At 39.9% G+C, this 22968-nt stretch overlaps 1 protein-coding gene across 1 annotated transcript in view; it reads right to left on the reverse strand.

The window, feature by feature from the left end:
• Positions 1–673: 673 nt before the first annotated feature.
• Positions 674–22968, reverse strand: part of nectin3a (nectin cell adhesion molecule 3a) — a 37634-nt gene continuing 15339 nt past the window's right edge. Inside the window, exons 2-6 of the mRNA XM_024277455.2 lie at positions 17585–17932; positions 9031–9330; positions 7794–7911; positions 6594–6745; positions 674–4484 (exon numbers count right to left, since the gene is read on the reverse strand). Of these exons, the coding sequence (XP_024133223.1) occupies positions 3829–4484; positions 6594–6745; positions 7794–7911; positions 9031–9330; positions 17585–17932 (1574 nt within the window). The 3' untranslated portion in view covers positions 674–3828. The remainder of the gene's footprint in view (positions 4485–6593; positions 6746–7793; positions 7912–9030; positions 9331–17584; positions 17933–22968) is intronic.

Consider the following 22968-nt stretch of genomic DNA (forward strand, 5'->3'; position numbering starts at 1 on the left):
AAAAAATGCTGTCATTTTCTGGGACATAGCTTCTGCTGAGCGGCAGAAGTTTATTAGAAATTTACCTCAGAGTGGGTTGTGGGCGGGACCATTAGCACTGAGCAACCCCTCCCCCCTTTCTGAAAGCTCAGAGCAGGGAGGGACCCGCCCAGCCTATTTCCTACACAACAAATTAGGTCTTTTTTAAAAACTGTCTGCTCCCGATTCACAACAATTTGAGCAAAGAAAAACACATACATGCAATTTTTAGCTTAATTTTCATTATATTCGTCCTCCATTATATATATATATATATATATATATATATATATATAAAAAGCCCCGAGGACATTTTAGAATTGGGCAATTGAGCAAGTCTTTAACACTAAAAGCAGAAGTGAAGGATAAAGTTTCCACGATTGAAGTGTCATTTTCCAGTTGAATTGCTCGTTTTTCCCTCGTCCTCTCTTAAGGGGTCCAGATGACCCCACCCTTATACTGATGTGTGACCCCTCCCGTGATAAAAGTGGACAGGATTTTCAGTCTGCCACGGACACCAGTGAAGATAAAAATCCTTAAAAAAAAAAGTTTCACGCACCATCTTGTAGGGTCCAGATGACCCCACTTTTAGCACAAGGGTTAAAGCTAGCTAGTTTGGATCTTGCTGAAAAAACAGAATTTTAGGAAACTCGGGTGCATTAATGGTGGATTTATTTCAATGAAAGAAAACAACAAAAACCAAAGTCTACCACCCATTCATCTGATTCTGTGTGACATCAATCATTCAGGGGGAAAAAACATGGAAAAAAATCATTGGTCACAAACTGTCTATAACAAACATGAACTGCAGTGAAAACCAGAACAGTTGAGAGCTGCTCGAATGTTTTCAACTAATATTCAGTGAAAAAAACACAACATACAAAAACGTACTATGTATAATTATAATACTAAAAAAAAGCCAGCATATTTACAGGAAAACAATATTTTCTTTGAATCTGGCTTGACAAAATCTGCAAAGAAACGGCTTCTCTCAGTAACCAACTTGTTACACGTGTCCTTTCAAAATGTATAAAGCTTGATAATCAACCTTTAGTCTGTTTTGATGCTTTCACAACAACAACAAATCTTAAATAAGGAAGACATACGTATTTCTTTGTAATGATCATCCATTACATTAATGCTTCGGTACTGTCAGGTTTTAGAGTCTGTGCATTGCTCAGCCCATTAAGGCACCAGCTATTCAGTAGGGAAGACCCGAAAAAAAGAAAAAAAAAAAAGAAAACTGTACAAGAACATTAGAGGAGAGCAGCTCCTTCTCCCATAATCCTATTGGGTAATATTTACATGTGTACAAACACTGGTGAGAGAAAAATAAGGAGGAAAAATTGCCTGCAGCAGAAAATTCAAATATGCAAAAAGGACGACGCTGTACAAAAATGTTCAACACCTCTGCTGGTTTTGTTTTCAAAGTGAACGATGAGGCTGTTGACAAGATCACTTGAGTTCGGAGCAGAGGCACCGGTTAGCGCGAAACAAGTTTTAGCAAACAAGCCGACAGCATAACAACAAATAAATAAAAGTGCACACAGACACAGATGTGTCATATATCATGGAGTAGGAGCACCGCTGCCAAAGCACTATGAGGAAAGGATGTAAAAGTTGATTAAAAAGCTGAGGATTTGAGGTGAGGACTGCTCTTTGAATGTGGGCAGCAGCTGCAGATGTGTGGTGTGTGTGTGTGTGTGTGAGAGAGAGAGGCGCTGAGGGCGAGAGCAACTTAAAGAGATTAAAGCAGTTTATTCTAAGACTTTTAAATCTTCCACCATAGCCCTGGCATGAGAAAATAAGGGTGGAGGAGCGCACCCAAAATCTATAAAACCCCCAATAAGAACGGAGATCTCCAAGTTTAGCCGACATGCTGCTGTGATCTGACTAAAACACAAAGTGTTTTTTCTGGCAGCAAACACCCTCACCGACTAAAAAAAAAAAAAGTTTTTTTCTTACTTTTCTGGCAAAAGTCCTTTTGATCTATGTGTCATTTCTGAAGGCCAAAAATCAATTTTATTTGTGATGTCAGCTCCTCTGTTTCAACTTTATTCCTGTGGATGTGCTGCCTTCAGCCTTTGGGGAGCCGTCACAGACACTTCAGAGTATGGATCGAGTTTCTTTCTTTCTTTCCATGATTGCTGTATGCTCAGGAAAGCCAAACCCTTCCATTTCAGCTGGTTCGGTAGTGAGGTCAGCTGCTCACAGTTTCCAAATCAACAGAATATCATACTTCAAACACGCTAAAACGGAGGCATCAGTTAGTTTTCCGTTGGTTAATTGTGATCATAAACTGCGACAGCGGGGGCGTTGAGCGGGAGCGCTGAAACCGTCGGTGGTTTGTGGGACCACGTAACGTCCGACGATGACAGCCGTCCTGGCTCCATCTGGTATTTATAACACGCCGCTTTGATCTTGCATCATAAAAACCTATAATGACCAATTGGTGTTAGTTTTAGAGACAGAAATCTGAGCACAAGGACGAACGGAAAAAACTGTGATGCAGCCTGATGTTAAGGCTTAATGTAATAATTACCAACAACTGTGATAACAGAGCTTTGAGCTGCAAAAGTTACTGGTTCGAAACGGCTCCTATGAGATGATATTTGCTTGTTTGGTCGGTTGTGAGTGACCACCGTCAGGCTGAACTCTTTGATGGCAATGTTTAAAAAGGAAAGCAGTGTGCTCCCGCTGCGAGGGCTGCAAGGGAAACGCCTAACTGCTCTTATTTTAAGCCACATCCAAAAGCATCACTGAACTGGTGTGGTGGTGTAGTCAGTGGTATATGAACACTCTGGAGTTTGATCCGTGAAGATCTTCAAAGGCCAAAGAGCGTTGGAGGAAGACTAAGCGTGAAGGAGCATCATCGATTCACCAACACTGGCGATCATGTTTTTTTTTTTTTTTTTTTTCACAGCTACATTTCAAACTTAGCAACATAAAACAAATCTTCAAGATGTGTGGAAACCTTAGGCAGCATATTTTCTGATTGCAGACATTTATCCAAAATATCACTTACAAAAGCTACCTGAGTTTTGTGTGCGACAAAAACAACTGTCCGAGTCGACAGCTCATCACTGTAGCCATGGCAACTATGGGGTGTTGACAACTTTGGACACATTTTGGAAGACATTGAATTGAAGAGATCATCAACAGAAGTGTCGTCTCCATTTGACCACAAAATAGGCTCCAGGAGGTATGATGTGTTGCATAATCCATGGAGAGAATCCAGGGTAGTGTTTATCAAAAACTCAAGCATCCCTTAGTACAAAGCTCTACCAGTTCTCCCTTTAGTTCTTGAGACTTCCCTTTTGCTAAACCATAGTTTTTATGTGGAAAAAATACAGGTAAATGCATACATTTTGGTTGAAATACTGGCTGCTGCAGCGGCAGAGCTTCTCAAATGTCACTGAAGTTGTGGGAGGAGAGCTTGATTAGTCAGGGGTATAAATACTTTACTAACAAGAGTGGGAACACCTGACCTGTGACCTCTGAAAAACAACAGGCGCAAACACAAACAAGCAGTAAACCCCCTTACGCATCAGTGGAAACACAGGCGTACGCTAAAGCAAACATGGGCATTCCGACTCGTTTGTAGCTCTTTGAAACGCTACAGAAAGCAGAATACGATCCAAGAACGCGTCCTTAAGGTTGAGTGGTTACAATCGAGGCAGAACAGTGTTGTTCAAAGATCTCACTGTGGGAAAAAAAACAAAAAAAAAGCTGAGATTTCATTTATTCTTCGACTGAAATCACAAATGTCTCCTCAGTCACTTGTCCAGGTTTTCCACAAATGATCTTTCCTCAAACGTACCACTCTCTGCGTGAAATCACAGATCCGTCCATGTGGGACACGTAGTCGCTGTCTGTACCGTTGTCATAGCAGTCCTCCGGAATGTAGGGGGAGCCGTTGTTCACAATGGGGCTGTGCACAGGAGGCCCGCACGGGTGCATGTTTTGGGTGGTGTAGTGATTTGCGTAGTAGTTGTCCTCCTTAATGCCCACGTGGCCGTCCCCCCTGTTGGCCCAGTCGTCCGTATCTTTCTGCTCCGGGGTGTAGTCCGGGTAAATAATGTCCCCGCCCAGTTTGGGTTTCAGTTCCTGGCTGCCTTTGCTCGTTTTGTCGCCATAGACCTCCTGCAGCTCGTGCGGCTGAAGGACGTCCAGCTGAGACTCCTTCTGCATGTCAGAGGGTCCCAGGTACTGCTTGGTGTAGTAGTCTCCTCTGAAGGTTCTCCGCTGGCGCATGAAACAGGCGCCCCCCAGGATTAGCAAAAGAACCAAGAACAGAACTCCACCCACGGCCCCGCCAACTATAGTACCGAGGCTGTTCTCGTGGATGGAGGCCAGGGTGGGGGAGGTGAACGGGGCTCGCTGCTTGTCCACTGCAGTGCCGGTCCTGGAGGTGTCGTGGCGGAGGAAAGCGGTGGTGCTGGGCGCTGCAGTGGTGGGGGGAGGATCTGCAGAGCAAACGAGATAAAAAGATTTAAACCAGAGCAAAGACGGCAACTGGAGTGAGCCGTCATAAAAGAGGGGGGAGGAATGAGCCCGCCCGCGCTTTATGTTGTGTAAAACCTGACAAAGCAGGTGAAAATGTTTTTATTTAGTTTATTTCTGCAGTGTCCCTCCCCCCTAAATAAAGGAAAAAAGGGGGTAAAATTGGAGGGCAAGAAGACCTTAGGTGTTTGAGAGACGGACAGCTGGGAGGACATGCTCTCCTGACCATCTGAGGGAGGGTGATGAGCTCTTCCCCCCCTCTTCATTTTAAACCCTGCTATGGGGAAGTCATGTGAGAGCATGAAGCCCTGATCGATGTGCAGTTCCTGCATCTGATATGTCCTGCGGTAGCAGCGAGAGCTGCAGGGAAAAAAAGGGCTGCGAGGAGCTCAAGGTCAGGATAAGTGCCTCCATGCTGACCTGCAGCCAGATAACGCTAGTCAATCAGTCGACAACACATGAAAAGCATGACTGCACGTCCAGACAAGAAGAGTTTGACAAAAGAGCTGATTTCTTTCTTCTTTTTTTTTATTTTGTCAGCCAGCATCATAAATTGAGTGCAACCTTACGAGTGTTGCAAGATTGTGCACCCATGCAGTTGATCACATAGGCAATCAAAGAATGCTGAGACAACTGTGTCGCAGTCACATCAAACAGCAACAAGGGGGGGAGAAGAGGTATTTCTGAAGGCAACCTGGTCATCTCTGCAGGGGTGGTCCGGCAAGAGGCTGCATGCAAAAGACGCAATATTTGACAGGAGAAAGTAGATAATTGCTCAGTGCGAGTCTGTCCTGGACAGGATGTCAGCTGTGCTTTCATTTGGAGCAGCCCTCAGAAAGCCTGTACACAGATGGAGCCTGACTGTCTGTTTTGGGATTCCTCCAGCTCTTTCCCCTCAACACCGAGAAACCAAAAGAAGTGTGTGTGTTATAATAATACGGGTCTTGAAGCAGCACTTGCTATGTTTGGAAAAGGATTAAAAGGAGGTAAAAAAAAAAGATGTGCAGACTTTTTCAGCTCCACACCCTCAATAATGAACTCAACCAGCGAACAAAAGAAAGACCAAAACTGGTGAGTTTGTTGACATCTTTTACGACTATTTCTTTAATGATCATCAACTGCAGGGAAAGCCTGGGACGAATCCTTGTAACCAGTTATATCGTTGACTCGTTAAGTGCCATGTTGTGACACTGAAACCTGACCTCAGGGAGGCTCAGAAAAAGACTACAAAGGAAAACAGTTTACTGAACCAGCAGGGGCGAATTGTCCCTATCAGATTCATCTGATGTTGCCAAAACCACAACACTGAAAACATTTGGTAACAATACTCTATCTGTACTCCATGCTGCCCTTTTACCTGAAAAGTTTGGAAATAAATCTGAGTGTCGACATTGTAGTTCATCAACTTAGGCCAGTGGTCAGCAACCTTTAACGGTAATGGGCTCGATTTCTACTGATCAAAACCTAGGAGTCACATAATCTTACTTGAGCCTTTAAGAAATTTGGATTTGCATTCATGACCCCCTGTTTTTTAACAGAATATAATATAATATAAAAAGGAACCTAGCATCTCTTGAAATGTGATTTTTTTTTTATAACCATTGTTGAGCAGCACAAGATAATATGTGCTTTTAACTCATAAAAAAAAAAAAAATCAAACTTTTTATAAAAGTTTTGCTTTTCATATAAAATCTATGCATTCTGGAGGTAGTGTTGAGCAAACAAGGGTTCTTCAGGTCAGCAGGGATGTAAAACCTACATAGTTTATTGTCTATGTGCACCTCAGCCAAAAATTTATACATTTAATCTAAATTGAATAAATGCTTATGAAGTAATCCTTACATTAAAAATTTGCCATTTCATTTATGTATTTATTTTTTATTCGTTTTCCCCTTCTTTGTCCTCAGCAGTCTTACACTACTGGGTTTTGTTATTTTAGTTTGAGGTTAGACCTTGGTAGTCTTTGTTTATGAAAGAAATAATGTATATTTGAATCAAGATTCAAACAAGATGATGCCTAAAGCTTCATTGTGCTCTAAAATAATCTAAAAATTAGGAAAAATCAACAGTACCTTGTACCCAGAACTTCACGTCCTCACCGCGGAGGCCGATTTTATTCGTCACCTCACAGCGAAAGATGGCAGAGTCGTTGCGCTTCAGGGGCCGAGTGAAGGCAAGAATATTATTGGAGATCTCAACGCCTTCAGGCATGGGTCCATCCAACCTGAACAAATTAAGCATGACAATGTTTTTTGTGTGCATTTAAAAAAATTCAAATGCTAATTTATTAGTTTAGTGTTTGACCAAAAGAAAAAAAAAATTAAACAAGTGTTTGCCCAAACTTTACAAATCTAATCTGCAAAATGTTTCTGTCTTTTAGGACAAGATGTATACAGAAAGCAGGCAGAAGTCCAGTGCTCCTCTAAAGTGACACAAACATTGTTTAAATTTATATTTGCAGCAGGGAGTCCTCCTGAAGGGTGTAGAAGAACATTAGCCTGCTCCAGTCGCTTCTAAAATTACACTGTACGCCCTTTACAGACACAGCTCGTTTACTTTAAAACTATTTTTAAATGGATTAAAAGGCTGTTACAAATGGAGCCCAGAGGGGCAAACGGCAGCTCATCTTCAGGGTTACTCTGAGGTGTATTTGCTGATATCAGCTCTCTTTGCTTTATTTCTTTATCATAAAGTCAATGGGTTGATAACCACATCAATGAAAAATGATTTTTGTTTTTTTTTTACATTTTCTTGTGGCATTTTTCGGACAATAAATAAAGAAAATTAAGCTTAAAATTGTATTTTTGAGTATTTCTTTCTTCATATTGTTGTGAATCAGGAGCAGATATAAAAAGCTGGAAAAAGAGCAAATTTGTGATATGGGTTTAAATATAGGTGATTGGAAGGGGGCAGAGTTGATCCGTGCCTACAACTTTGAGGGAAATTTCTAATGAACTACCTTCACCCTGCAGAGACTATGTCCTAGAAAACGACACAAGTTTTTCAATTTTGCCTCAAAATGGCTTGATCATTAAAAAACAATAACAACAAAACACTGGGAACATGTTTTAAAATAGCCCAAAAGACAATTGGAGTTGGACTTAAAGTAGTTTGGTTTGCCCATAATGCTCGTTTTTAGTGTTGCTGCTCGTTTGTGCATTATTTTTTTGCAAACATTGGTGATACAATGGTTATACAAAAGTCATTTTCAGACTTTATACTCTAACTGCTTAGTAGTTTCTCAAAGTGAAGGGTTGTGATGGCATACTGACCTGATCCAGGAGAAGTGTTGGGCGGGCGGGTTCGCCTTGGCATCACACGTGAATTTCACATTTTTTTGGCCCACATACCAACTTCTGTCCTTTCCTTCAACTGATACATTTGGTGCAACTGTGTAATAAAAGACACAATAACAATCATGCATTGGGACACTTTCTACAATGAAATGCACAACTTTTAAAGTTTCTCAGGTCCCACCATCACCAGATCAGTCATGTTATCTAACATGACTTTGTTTTATTAATTTTCCCCCAAAGATATGAGAACAGAATCACTGATTGTGATCTCTGCAGCCGAATGACAGATGAGCTTTTCCAGAAGGAACAACACAAGTATTTTAAGCACAGTAACAAGCGCTGACAAAACAAGGCTTGAACAGGACTGCAGTCCAGGATCTGCTGGCGAAAGCAAGTCACAGAAACAAATAACGAAGCCTGGACTGGTGGAAAGTTGGAAAATGATGGACTCACTCAGGTGGCAGATGAACTGCGGCTAATATTAAACCCTACGCGCATCATCCATGAGTTAGGAAAAAAAAATCTAGCCCCGCACACGCCACTTTATTAAAGTACTGCAAACACGGAGATATCCAATTTTTCTCTTTAATTTCTCTGGAGGACAAATGAGGAACTCATTACTGTGCAGAGAAGACGCCCCGACACACGGCGTTCGTTGACCCTTCCCGCACAGTTCAACGCTGAAATTGTGCTTCTTTTGCACTTAAATTCCCCCGTCTCTGCATTTGACATGATTTATTGAACTAAAGTGGCTCTCTTCTCCTGTATTAACCTTCGTTTTTGTGCATTTCCATCCGCTGGCCCCCCAGCAGCACTCCTGCTGCTGCTGCTGCTTGTGTTGTTCTACAGGCCTGATCAATATTTCTTAAAGCACCTTCATCAGCCTGGACTCACAAAGGCTAAGATGCTGCTCACTTAGGATGTATGCATTAGAGAATATGACATTACAGGCCCCTATAAAACTCTTAGCAATCCCTCTGGGTACTAAAACAGCAATACACAAGTTCATATTGTTAAAGTACACTTCAACATTTAGGGCTGTAAAATGATTATTTATGACCTTTAATAGTAAAGTTACTTTACAAATGCATTTATTGAGTTGCAATTTGAAAAATAAAAAATAAAATCTAACAAAAAATTTCAATTGAAAAGATTTAGCAATAATTAAAACATCAAGTTAAAGAACATAATTCTGAATTTTTTATGGACTTACACTGAACATTTAACGTGTAGGGTGTTTTGAACTCTGTTTGCAGGGTTGGGTGGCGCACCACGCAGGTGAGCGTCTTCCCCTGGGCGTAGCTCTGTGGCCGCCACATGTAGCGCACGAGCACAGAGGTGATGCCGTTGGCTTCGTCCTGAGTTTGGGTCACCGACTGTCCAGACAGGTCCGACTCCCAGGAAACCTCGGCCGCGGGACGGCCACGCTCAGCTATGCAGGTGGCCACCAGGGATTCGTTCCCTCCCTCCAGCAGAACCGTTGGACCAGCAGACACGTACACTTTTGGCTCCACTGTTTTGAGTGTGGAAGGAAAAAAAAAAAAACATATATATTGATCCTTGTGTGTATATTTTTGAATAAATAATGTGCCTCAATACACTTCAACTGCCAAAAGTAAAAAATATTGACCCCTTGCATAAATTAAAAATTGATAGGGCTTTATGTCCAGTCATACAGGGAAGATGAGATTATTCTATCGATGCATGCCAAACAGAAAGTGGGCACGGGGACAGAAACACATTCAAGTATCTCCGTCTCCATCTTGTGAAATCCACCAATCCATCAACACCCAACTACAGAAATAGACAAAACAAAAACCACTTTTTGTTGCGTATTTGTAGACTGCATGCCACCAACGCTGTGTTTGTGTCTGACTTTGTTGTACTGGAAGAAGAGGAGCTGTGTCCCGTTTCTGTTCTCTGGGCTGCTGAGCTGGAGTGAGGTTACACCGCTTTCTATAAAACAAGTCCAGCCTAAATGTAACAATGTTTATTTTTTCCCAAGATAGAGGAAAAACAGACCTGTGCAAGAGCAACCAGAAGACTACAACAGTCTAACTTTGCATAAGAATGAAAACAGTCGATCTGATCTGAACTCTAAAAACATTATACCGACATTAGTAACATTCATGAGGAGAAAAAAAAAAGAATTTAACCTCCAGAAGAGTATTTGGAAGCTACACTGCCCGTTCAAGAGAAAAGTCCCCATAACATTTCGTTGAATTACTTGAAGTTGAGTTGGCATGTTTCAGTAAGATTAGGAAATAACAAGAGTTGCATGGTTTGTTTTGCAAGATCCTGTATAGATGATAATAGAGTTGGAAGGGTTTTACAAAACATCGCCAAGATTCTTATTGGGGGTTAAGGTTTGGACTTTGTTGTGGTGATCAATCTATGGGAGAATAGTATGCGTTATATTCCTGAAATATTTAAGCCAACTTATCATTACTTTGACATCTTTTAATGTATCATCAGGAAAGAAAAACTAATGATAAAATAACAAAACCAAGTCCTTCAGTGCCACAGTGGTCCCCGACCCCCAGGGAGAGGACTAGTACTGGTCCGTGGGTCACTTGGTACTGCGCCACAAACAGCAAAAAAATAAATAAATACATGCGCTAACGTCATTTTAGTTTTTTTTCTGATCCTGATGAAGTTTTATTTTGGAAAACTGTTCGATTCTGTTCACAACACCTGTATTGGTCATGTGACTTAAAACAGCTACTAACACTAACCCTGGCTACCTGGATTGCTAGCTAAAAAGCTAACAAAAAACAAACAATAAAACGTATTTGGAAAGTTTTTTTTTTTTTTTTTCGGGAGAAAAGAGTCAACGAGGGAACCTAATAAGAGTCTTTGACTTCAAAGAAGAACAAAGGTGCGGTTTTAAAATCGAGAGTCTTCTTCAATGTAGGGAATTATTGATCTCATGTGGCAGGAGCTGCTCTGCCTAATACACAGCTACAGACTCAGCTGTTTTTCACACACAAAGATAAAAAAGATGGAGACACTGTGGACACTGTGTGAATACCAGTTTTATGGCAGTTACGTCATTTTATTTTGCTTTATTTATCCATCACACCTTAAAAGTCGGATGTAGCTGAAGCTAGAGTCCAGTTGTTAGCCTCCACTTTGACGTTAAAGGGAAAATCTTCATTACAAAGTTTAAACCAGCCTCAAACATATTATGGAGAATGAAGATTCAGTCAAATATATTTGCTAATTTGTGGAAACTTGTAAATGAGACATTTGAGAATTTTCCTACAGAAAGGCTGAATTAGATAGTCATTCGTCTAGAAACTTTAGCACGGAAAATGTTCATTTGTGTTGAAAAAAAACACAGATGAATGAAGATTTATGCAAAGACAAAACATAATCAATCTGAAACACAATCGGAGCCTGGATTGAGTGTTAAAATGGCATTCTATGGGGGAAAAAAAAAATCATATTTTTCTTAATGCAATGTTTTCAAATCAGAAATTACCTCTACAAATCAACAACTTTGCTTAACTGAATCTGTAAAAAAAAAAAATCTGACTGATATTTTTTAGACTTTTTAAAGAGCAAGAATTGCTATTTTGACAATTATAGCCGTTTATTTTTCTATAGAAGTCTATGGAATTTTGACTTCTTGGAGCCAGCAGACACTTCTCACTTGAAGGACAAGGCGAGTGGAGTTCTCTTTAATATTCAATGATGCCACTTTAAGCGGATGCATCATGGTTGCATCTAATTATGCTTTAGTCCTAATGCACTTGGTGAAACCTAAACTTCTGCCAACATGATTCTTCAGTCTTTGTTCCAGAGTACATCCTGGCAAATTAAACATTTTCGTTTGCTTTTTTATAAAATCAGGACTCACTGGATCAGTTAGGGTTAAATATAGGGCTGGGAATCACTGGATACCTCACGATACGATACGATACGCGATACATAGCTCACGATATCGATAATATCGCGATACTGCGATAATTGGTAAAAAATCTTCTCTAATAACCAGCATTATATAGAAGAATGTGTTTTTTGGGAAAATATATCCCCATTTATCTTTTTCAGCTTAAACACAATCATAATAAATAACTTTTCTTATTTTGTGCAACAAATTATAGACACTTGTGCAACATTGCTGAAATCAGTAATACTGTCTTTGACAAACATTTTTGTTCCCCTCACTTGAAAAGGGCTGAGCATCCAAAGACTGATTTACTCAGACTGTCACTTGAGATTATTTTAACAATCTTTATCTATTTTACATTTGGTCAGTCAGCAGTCATTAGATAAAAACCTTAAAACACACTTAATAATGCCAATAAATATAATTTTATGTGCTCCAATTAATTAACATTCCCCCTAATTTTACAGTGAATTCATGAACTTTATTTTAATTACATTTAAATTCAAGTTCATACATCAAATCCTGCTTTTTTATTTAAAAATTACTTTAAGTTAACATTAGCAACAAGTAATTACATTGTTTGAAAACGTCACATTATAAATTTACCAAAGTTACACCATACACCAGCAGGTTAAACATTGAAGTGCATGAAAGCGAAAATTCCGACGCTCCTTGAAGCATACACAGACAACTGCGAAGCACGCGCCCAGTTCCCACAGCAAACAGGAAGTAAGTGATCGCTGTCATTCTGCGCTCAGACAAAGTCACTTCTTACCGGCTGGATCTCCTACAGATAGATGATAAATGCTGACAGGTAGACATGCTTCACACACGCGCTACAGAGCCTGAATCTCCCCGGAGAAAATCTCCCGAATGAGCGCGTGCGTCGCTATTAAAAGTCCGAACCAGCGCGGCCATCTGCACAATAGTTCCGGCGCGCGACTCAGACGCTCAGCGCTACAGCTCTTCAAATGAAAATATAATATCGATACTTGGTGAGAACCCATCGAGAATCAATCGCAGGACTAAATATCGCGATATATCGCAATATCGATATTTTGGCACACCCCTAGTTAAATAACATAGCCAGCTAAAACATAATCATTCATGAAGTAATTATCCAATGGGAGACTCTTCTCCATTTGCATAGTTAAAGCTATGACTTTCTTTTCAGTTTCGTTCAGATCTTTAGGTGTTGCAATGCGCACAGCCTCCACAAAATAACCACTACTTGATACAAATTATAGCAATTATGACAGTTTGAAAATGTGGTAGAAGTGGGAGACAACCCCCATAGTCCTTTACATAACATCCAGGCACTGTTTTTATCCAAGAGCAATTTACAAGTGAGAAACACATTTGAGGGAAATGCAAGCTTGATTGTGCCCTGCTTAAAAAGCACATCAATCCAAAAAATGAACTCCTCCTCTTAAAGACATCTGACATCAGAACGCAAAAAAACACATTTCTTTACCTACTGCCACAGTTTCTGGTCCAAAAATAACCCACCATCTCATGCAACTTCTGCAGGGAGTGGATGTTGTTCTCTGTGCTCCACCCCACATTCTTGACTTGCTTTTCCTTTTCCTTGCACGCTTTTGAATTACACACAGTAGCTGCTCTATGCTGAGAGGCAAACTCCTTGAAATATCAGAGTAAGTAAATCAGGCAGACGTGTTAATTTGGAGTGGCTGTCCAAAAGGGAAGGGAACTCTATAGACGACTGGAGAAGTGTTGAATAGGAAACAAATAACGATTTCCTTTCTCCAAGCGGGCTGCAATTTGCCCTTTCTGGGCTTTATATATACTGATCTATAAATGCAGGCAGAAGACTGACTTCGGTGTGGGAAAATGTGAAGGCAAGCATGTTCACTGGAAACTCAAGTTGCAATGAATCATACAGAAACATTTAATATGGATGCTATTGGTTTAAGAAAAGACCAAACCCAAATAAAGTTGGCAAGGAAGTGAAATGTGTCTTTGTGAGCTGGGTAAACGTTAGTCTCCTTGGTAACTCACAGTTTATAAAATAAGATATGAAGATAAAGCAACATGTGAAGACAAATATGGGGGGAATGAGTCATAAAAACTGGGAACCTGGAAATGATCTAGATCATTATGAGGTAAAAGCAGAAATGAAACCATTTCCTGACAAAGGGCTTTTAAGGAACTTGAAAAATAGATTTTCTGCAGATCCAGACTTGTTTTTTTTTTTTTTTTGCTCTACACTTATTTTGCTACTGTTTGACATTTAACGTTCAGACTAGATTAGATTTTGTTTTCTAACTGTAAAAGTCTTTTGATCCGGACGGAATCTGCTTAATTTGGTTCGCATCAAGTCATGAACCGTGCATTTGGTCTGGATTCAGACTGCCAGGTAAAGGAACATGTCCGTTTCAAATTAAAGCCAGTAAACAAAACCATGAGACTAAAGATCTCTTCAGCCATTGGAAGGGAATTACAAGAGCAGAGCGAAGCAACAAGAGAGGAAAATAATGGAAATCCTCCAATTAACAATCCTTGTATCAAATTCAGGTACAAACATTTTTAATTGCTACTTCGGTTCGGCGCAGACATGCTGGAAGGCGATGACTAAGGAGACATCGGCTAGGAAGGTACCTGATACGTGTCTATGACATAGATTGTTGGGAAAACAGTGTGAGAAGTAATGCGCAAGACGTTGTAGTTGTCTTAATAAGCCTGGATTTATCCAATCACATTTAGGGTGTATTCAAACTGGGAAAATTATTTGTTCTGGATCGGGTCCTGAACCATGCATTTGGTTTGTAATCAGACTGCAGTCAAGCAGACTTTTGCTTTCCGGACCAAAAATTTGTAAATGAAACCATGTGACTAAAGATCTCTTCAGTCATTGATCTACAGTTACGGGGGAGGGCAAAACAGAAAGAGAAAGATGGAGATGCTACACTTTGCAAATATTTGTCAAGATTGTTAATTTATTCAAACTTTTTATTTTGCTGACTAATTTTGAATGTCTGTGTAAAAGTCAGGTTTAAATATTTGTACTTGTTTCTTTGGTACGGCAGGGGCATGCTGCAAAACGGTTACTGGAGACGCTACGACTACGAGGTACGGTGACAAGTGTTTAAGAAATAAATTGTAGGGAAAACAGTGTGAGAAGCAATGTGTATCGTGTTAAAAGTTGTTTTAATGAGCCTGCATTCATCCGACCACATTGTAATGACCTGGAGTTGCATTGCTGTTCCACGTTTGTTCGTTAATAGCCAGCTACAGTACCGGTTTTGGTTTAGTTGTTCCGGTCCCAGCACAAGCCGTATTCAGACTGAGGAATTTCGGGGCGAACCCAAGTTCAGTCTGATTGAAAACAAACCGAGACCACCTTAAATGATGTGTCTGAAAGCAGTTCCAGGTCCTGGACCAGGATCCGGTCAGATGTATTAAGACTGAAAAATTTGATCCTGATTATCAGGAGAAATGAATTCTGGTTCACTTTAAGCGAACCAAATGTGTCCAGTCTGAATAGTAGTAATCAGTAATGACTTGAAGCTCACCTCCCCATGACCCTTGAGTCCAAGTCAACAAACCGTCTAATGAGTTACCAGAAAAAAAATAAAACTCAAACAAGTAAATTGGAAATTATTGGCCAGCTGAGTGAGACAGCTCATAATCATAACACGTTTTTCCCCTTTTTTTTATTAACTTTCTAGCTTTGACTGCAATATAGATTTAAATAAAACTTTGTTTGCCCCCAAACAAATAAATCACAGCTCAGTAGATTTCCATGAACAAAACAAAGGGGCAGTATATCCACTTACTTCATGCAATAGTTTCCTTCCTGCCATTTACCCTTGAGGTCTCGCATTGTTCAGACTGAACTAACTATAACGGTTTAGGCATGTCCTGTAAGCCCTTAAAAAAGCTGGAAAAGACAGAAAAAAAATCTAATATACACTTTATGGAAACATTGTGTGTTTTTTTTCTCAAGTTCCTGTTATTATTCCAGATGTTTGTTTCAAGAGTGTGACCTCCAAAATCACGTCAATGTTCACTGCACCTGTTAATCATTACAACGTGTGTCGTGACTTCGCTTCATCATTCACAGGATCAAATGTTTCATTGTTTAGCTTAAGTTCATTTGAAAGGAATTGAAATGCATTCCTGTTCTTTGTGATATTCACAGTATAAACACGAATCAAGTCAGGAATCCAAAAAAAAAAAAAAAAAAAGTAAATAAAAAAGTGGTGGATTTTGATGAAGACGAGTAAAGGAGGAAGAAAGCAGACTGCATGTGTGTCTAGAGTTTACATGCAGTGTCCATTTACAGACCTTTCACAAGCACAGGAAAGCTATATGACACACTAGGGAAGAGGGAAACCCCTGAAAGTAAATAATATGGCCTTATCAAAATATTTTCCGATTGCAGTCCAGTTAAGTAGGATTCCACAGGATGTTGATGAATCACAGCCAGATCTGAAGGTGGAACTACATGCTTTTTATAATAGGAAAAAAAGTCTTATTAAAATATGGACGAGTCAGAAACAAAGATGAAGAGCCCAATGGGGAATATCAATCCGATGACCTTAAATATTGGGGAAAGACATCGCTAACAGTCTGTGAAGACTATATTTCCAATGTGACAGGCAATGAAGTAAATTGGAAAAAGTCTAAGTTGCGTTTCAGGAAAGAAAGTAAAGGTGTAACTGAACTCTGTAGGATCCCAGACAGTGTGGCTGTGACAAAGGCACTTAATGTGCCTCTCATTAGACACTAGATTCTCTCTGTGTCTCCATGGACAGGATGCTACTACCTACAGTGCTGCCTTCTAATCTCTGCAAAGAATCCCATTTAAAGCCTGAAATACAGGCTGACTTCAGAGAAAAACATCTTCCAAATGACACTTTGGAATAAAACAATATCAGAAAAATTAAACATAGCAGAAATCCTTAACTTTTGCGTTAAGCAACACTTAACATTTGTCTTTGTGCATTGATTGGGTCACTTTTTTTTAATCAGTAAGCTTCCTGTGATCAGACCTTTTCACTAAAATTAACATACAAAATAATAATTCAAAAAAAGTCTTTACAACAGTTGGAAGATCTGATAAGAGCAAAGTAATAAAATATTATTGCTTAAAAAAACAAAAACAAAATAAATCTTGCATTTTTCTGAAAACTTCAGTCAGGCAACAATGTTGAAACATAATTAACATTTTAATTCCTTCTTTAATAATTTAACTGTTAGCCAAAAAGAAGAACTGTGAGTTTATAGTGGTTTTGAAAGTTCATTAAATACCAACGCCAAAAATTTTGTTTTTTTGTGTTCATAGAAAGTCGAAGGCTGCTTCTATGTGTTGGCGAGCTGAGTGACACCTTATAAGCCACACCTGTTTCTGCACAGCTCCCTCCATGTTTCCCATTTTACCAACGCACCATTTGCACGGTGAAACTGGATCCAAAAACGGGACATTCACTACCAGCTGAAACAAAAACTGAGGCGCCCGGGGCACCAGGTGATGAAAATATGGGTGCGTGCCGCCGGTCAAAAGGTCAAGAATGGCGACCATAAACTAAGCTAGGAACAAGTGGCCCCAAAGTCTATACGTCCCACTCAATGATTTTCAGACAAGCAGTGATGTAGTGCATGACATAATTCATTTCTGAGCCATTATAGACTCCAACTGCTTTGAAGTCCCATCTGACATGAATCACATTCACAGCTTGGAGTAGGAAACTAAAATATCTCACATTAACAGACTTTGCAATTAAACCTACAGTTCCTATGCAGCACAAATAATAAAGAAGAGATCACAATTTCTGTGGCAAACACTTCAATATTTAAGCTTTTCAAGAGAATCTCTGAAAGAAGCTGGTAAATAAGAGACATACTTTACCTAATACATCGACATAAGTTGATGCTTGTGTATTGCCCAGAGGAAAAGTTGCCACTTTACAGGTGTAGGTCCCAATGTCTGCAAAATCCACATCTTCAAGGGTGATGGTGGCATCTCGTGGTGAAGGTGATACAAATGAGATGCGCTTGCCGTAATCTGGAGAGTAAGAGGTCCCAAACACCGGATTGAACACTGCCAGGGTAATAGTGCCTGACGGAAGATTACGCTCCCAGGAGCTCTGTGTGAGGCTGAGGTTGGAGCCCACTTCGATTATGCAGCTAAGCGTGATGCTCTTCCCCAGGACTGCATTCACATTTCTTTGAACCGCCACCTGGTTACTGCTCACACCTGGTGGAGGAAAATGAAAGAGATCAGACACCAGTGTACCACAGAAAGAGATAACTACATGGGTTAACATGTGGAATTAAACTACTCATGATGTGTTTCTACTAGGAATGTCCATATCCGATCATATGATAAAAAAAATCGAGTTGATGACTCGATCGATATTGAATGCTGTCTTCCGATCAGTATCCGATATTTAATTTATTCTTGTTATCATCTTTATATTTTAAGTTTATTATTTCAGATAAATACTAAACTAGAAGTCAGTATGTCATGAATGTATCACATTATTGCCGGAAAGTGCAGCAGAATACGACAACAATTCAAGCAGGAGGCTAACAAAAACAGATCAGTCAAGTTAGTGAACTTTAAAAAATGCTTTAAACTGATGTTTTTTCAAAACGCTAAGCTCTTTATGTGCCTTCTACTAGGGATGACCCTAGTAGAAACGGGACGATTTCTTTGTTCAAACTGACAGGCAGCCTGATAAAATGTGATTGGAATGAACCAAAATGTGTAAACAGCATAAAATATTTAAAATTAAAGAAGAAATTTAACAATTTCTTTAGACTGTTGGAATGAAACTGAGTAAATAGTGACCTGCTTAAACAAGCAAGATACGTTTCACTCCATTAGGAGCTATTAACATTTTAGATTAATCTATAATCTATAATGTTACTCAACTGCGAAGTTCAAAAAAGTAATTTATTAGAAAAAATAATCCTCCTGAAAAAGAGCAGATTCTCTTTTTTGACTGTTCATAATAAGCAGCACACTTTCACCACAGGACACTCAGACTGTTCCTCCTGCTCATTATGGGAGCACCTTTAAGAGCAGAAAGGGAAAAAAGCTGGAAGGACATGAAAGAAAATAAGATGGATGTTTTTATCTGGGATTTTTATGAGGCCCTTAATTTGACTTGCGCTCATGCTTTTTGGATGTCTTACTATAAAAAAACACATGCAAATCTGGCTTTGAACATGAGGGCCATGAGAACAATGTAGTGTAAAAAGCAGTTTGAGTGTGACAGCACACACCAGACAGGGTAAGAAGGTAAAGAATAAGGGAATAGGTTACAATGATCAGTAAAAGGGTAGAAATCAAATTTAACCCGCAACTTTTTACTACCTTACAATAAAAGCTTAGACTAAATAATCTCGACCCCTTTTTTTTAGGATACTTAATATATGATAAAAAGGAAATATCTCTTGGCTTTAACTCAATGCGTGAACTTTTAGATATAATTACAACATTTATAGAAAATGTAAAACAAAGAAACCTTATTAATTAATACAGAAACTTATAGGATCTTTTTAGCATGGCGATGTGGAAGGAGGTCAGAGGAAAATGGACATGCAGTTTGAGATGATGGAAAGGCAGCAGCAAGTCAAATAATTACTGTTTACTGTCGAGTTACGATGGAGGACCATTTCTAAACACACAACACATCAAAGCGTGTAGCAGACGAGATGCAACAGCAGAAAACCACACCTGTTACCGGTACGTTTACTTTAACAACAGGGTACTCCTGCTACAATTTAGATAAGCTAGCCAAATTAGACAACAGATAAAAATGGAAAATGTTGACAGGTTGGATGTCCATTTTTCACTGCAACAATTTTGGGAAAGTCAACTTGAAATTTGAAAGGGTACAACTTGATGGTAGAGTAGCATTGAAACGTGTGTGTGTGTATGGGGGGGTTTACAGGCCCCACAGTAGCAGCTGTGCATCGCTTAAACACATCTGACTAAATGGGGATTGTTGAAGATCCTCTCCACAGCAGGGTACTCATCATCTAATGGCTATTTTCAGAAGGACAATCCACCATGTCACAAAGCTCAAAACATTTAAGCAGACAAAAGTGTTGCTGTACTCAGATGACCTTTGCGATCATTGGGTCAAATTTGAGATGTGGGGGAACGGAAGGTTTGTGTTCGCAGGAACTGTATTCAGACATCACGTCACACATGATCACCACATTTATGAATTCATTCCTAAAGATATAAGGCAGCTTTAAGCATGCACAGGCGCCCAAACTTGTACTAGTAAAGTATATTTACAAGCATGGCTACTGGGAGCAGAATAATCTTCTATTTAATCAAAAACAGTTATAAAATAACTCAGATTCAGAATCTAATCATGCCAACAATCAAAACAAGTTTGGTACAGTGCTGCTGAAAGACCAGCAGCACAACAGAATGATCCAGCTTAGTGGGAGTGAAAGCTACATCTTTGAAAAACTAACCTGAAATAAATCCTAAATTACAGGTTGTGGCTACTGGCGGGAATGAAAAAAAAACCAAGCCTTGTACTTTTCCTGTTTGTCTGTCAGAATAATCATGAGTCATCAATAGAAAAATGGGTGCTTACTTTAAAGAAGCACAAGGGAGATTTACAGCGCTGTAACTGGCAAAACTGCAGAATAGATTCACACTAAATCTTGTGAATGACTGGTTGCCTTAAAAACAAAAAAATATATATTGCTTTAATTCAAAATATCAAAACAGTCCAGCGAAGCTTTTCTGACGCAGATGCAGACTGCGTCAGTTTAATTAGGGAATCAGAAATTTTCGCTTCGCATGCAGTCTCAGATGTGTATCGAGAGAAGTTTATAAAAGTGGTCCACTGACTGGTATTTCAGGTTTTTGGCATAAATGCGAGTGGTAAGCCACAGCAATGCTATCATGGTTTTAGAGTAATACAGCCAAGAAGGCTGAGGCTCCCTGTGCTCCATTACATCCCCTGTAATTTTAGTGATTACACACACATACACACTCACACCAAAGCCGAATTTCTGTCTCTGGAAAAAACAAATAATAAAGACAGAAAGGGTGTGCAGAAGCAGGACCTTGTGTTTGAATAGCTGCTCAGTCTTATATCGTCTTGCATCAGCTGTGAAGTTTCATGTTCCCCCGATCATCGTTGGATGTTGCAGAATGACTGCCAGCCCCCTAACTCCTCACCCCAATCTCTTTCTTTTTGATATCTAATCTGTACCCAAGTTTCTCTGATATACTTTAAGCAATAAACCCAACTTGCCCCATTTGACATCCATTGACAGAACGTTGTAGCTGGTCACTTTAGATTAGTGTGCCATTTAGCAACAAGAGTTTAGACAGACGTTTATTTCTTTTTTCCACCCTCAGATTTAAGACCCGGTTTAAAATAAGCTGGCATTGCAACAGTTTGCCTTCAGTGTATGTGCTACTCTGGTTTTGGATTGCTTCTGTCATGGGGTTCTTTGGGTGCATGGGTGTGGGGGAGTGTAAGGGTCAGAGCAGTGTAGGATTTACATTCTTCACCCCTTTCAGCTTATAGGACAGCTGTTTGTTGTCATCGTCAAGTCATATGTGTCGGATAAAAACATGTTAATATTTTAACGATTAAATTGTAAGTGGAAAAACTTTTATTGTGGGTATAATTAGACTAAGAATGTGGATGATTGGGTAATAAAAATGCTTTGGGGCATGGTTGGTGGAATGGTAAACCAGTGTCGTGGGCATGCGTGACATTGTCTTGATTCCCGCAGACACGTGTCTCAGGCCAGGCTTCCATCTAGCATGCTCAGCATACTGCAGCTACCTGACCCGCTTCTCCAAATGCTACCGTGGTACGTCCTGTCTATCAAAGCATGCAAACTTTCAAACATGTCATAGCACACAATGAAACTAAACTCCGTCCTTGCCATGATCTGTTTGTTTAATGGTAAAGCACTTGGAAGTAAGGAGGGAAGGAGGGAGTGAAACAGGGAGGTGGAGGGGTTGTTTAAAGAGGGCTCCACCCTTACCATTAGGGGGCTTGAGACAGATGGCCTCTGCACAGGATACCTAAAGCCAGAAAGAGTGAGGAAACTTGGCCCTGCTAGTAGAAATCATAAAGAACACAGCCATGCCTCTCAAACCGGAGCACCGTGACATATCATCTAAAACACTGCAGGCAAATGATATGCAAGCAGCGTGTTAAACAAAGCTGTCACGCAACTTCATCAGAAGAATTAGCAGCAGAGCTGAGGCACAGCTAAAGAGTGTCTCCGCATTTAATCACCAGTTATCCATCTTATCTGGTGATTAGTGACACTTATGTTTGTCAGTAACACAAGAAAATACATACATATTGTTATTACTGTCCATCACACTAAATCCCTTTTGATGGTTTGCCAACACAAAGAAAGAGAAGAGCCCTGGTTTAAAAGATCTCATTTACAAAATGAGACAAAGCACATAGTATTTCTTGAAAAGTAGAGGAAAGAATGAACTCATGGATAGGAAATGCTTGCTCTTTGAAGAAATGCTTCATATTTGTTTCTTTCCTTTCTGACATCACTAATTGCGACAAGCTGCTCGGAAGACGCAATGCTAAATCAAAACCTTCCTTTTGCCTGGCAACTGGCTTAAACATTCCACACTGGCCACTTGATGAGCCAAAATCTCCACCTACCCAGACCTGACCCTGCTGTGGCCCTGACCTCCCCAGGAGAGGCTTTCTCCTGGGTTAGGATCCTCCCAGTGAGGCCTGCAGTGCACGTCAGGACCGTGAGAGACAAGAGAGCCTCATGGCCGGAGACAATCACCAGCAGTAACAAAATAGACAATATGTCATCTTCATGTAGACAAACTCCATGCAAAGATTACCGTGTCAAACAGCACTCATGAGGAAAGGATCTGAAGACCTCACAGGAGAAGAATGCAGGCTGTGCAGGAGAGAATGTGGTTTAGGACGAAAGAGGAAATTCTGGGCTGAAGATGAATAAGGACGACACAAGGCAAGAAACAGGGCGATTCTTTAGGACGTACGGGAACAAGATGACAAAAGAAACGACTGAAGCAACAATAATACAGTCATAAAAATGTCACTGTTGTTTACGATTTTTAAGTATGTTATGAAGTTAAATCAGTTCAATTGGAAACACACCACAATAGATTGGGAAAAATTGATATTTGGCCAGTCTTGTTTTTTTCCCCCAAACTCAATTAAAAGTAATATTAAATGATACTGGATTTGCCCTTTGAATATCTTTCTTGTTCGCTGTTGAACTAAT

This window comes from Oryzias melastigma, linkage group LG13, assembly GCF_002922805.2.
Source record: "Oryzias melastigma strain HK-1 linkage group LG13, ASM292280v2, whole genome shotgun sequence".
Classification (NCBI taxonomy): Eukaryota; Metazoa; Chordata; class Actinopteri; order Beloniformes; family Adrianichthyidae; genus Oryzias; species Oryzias melastigma.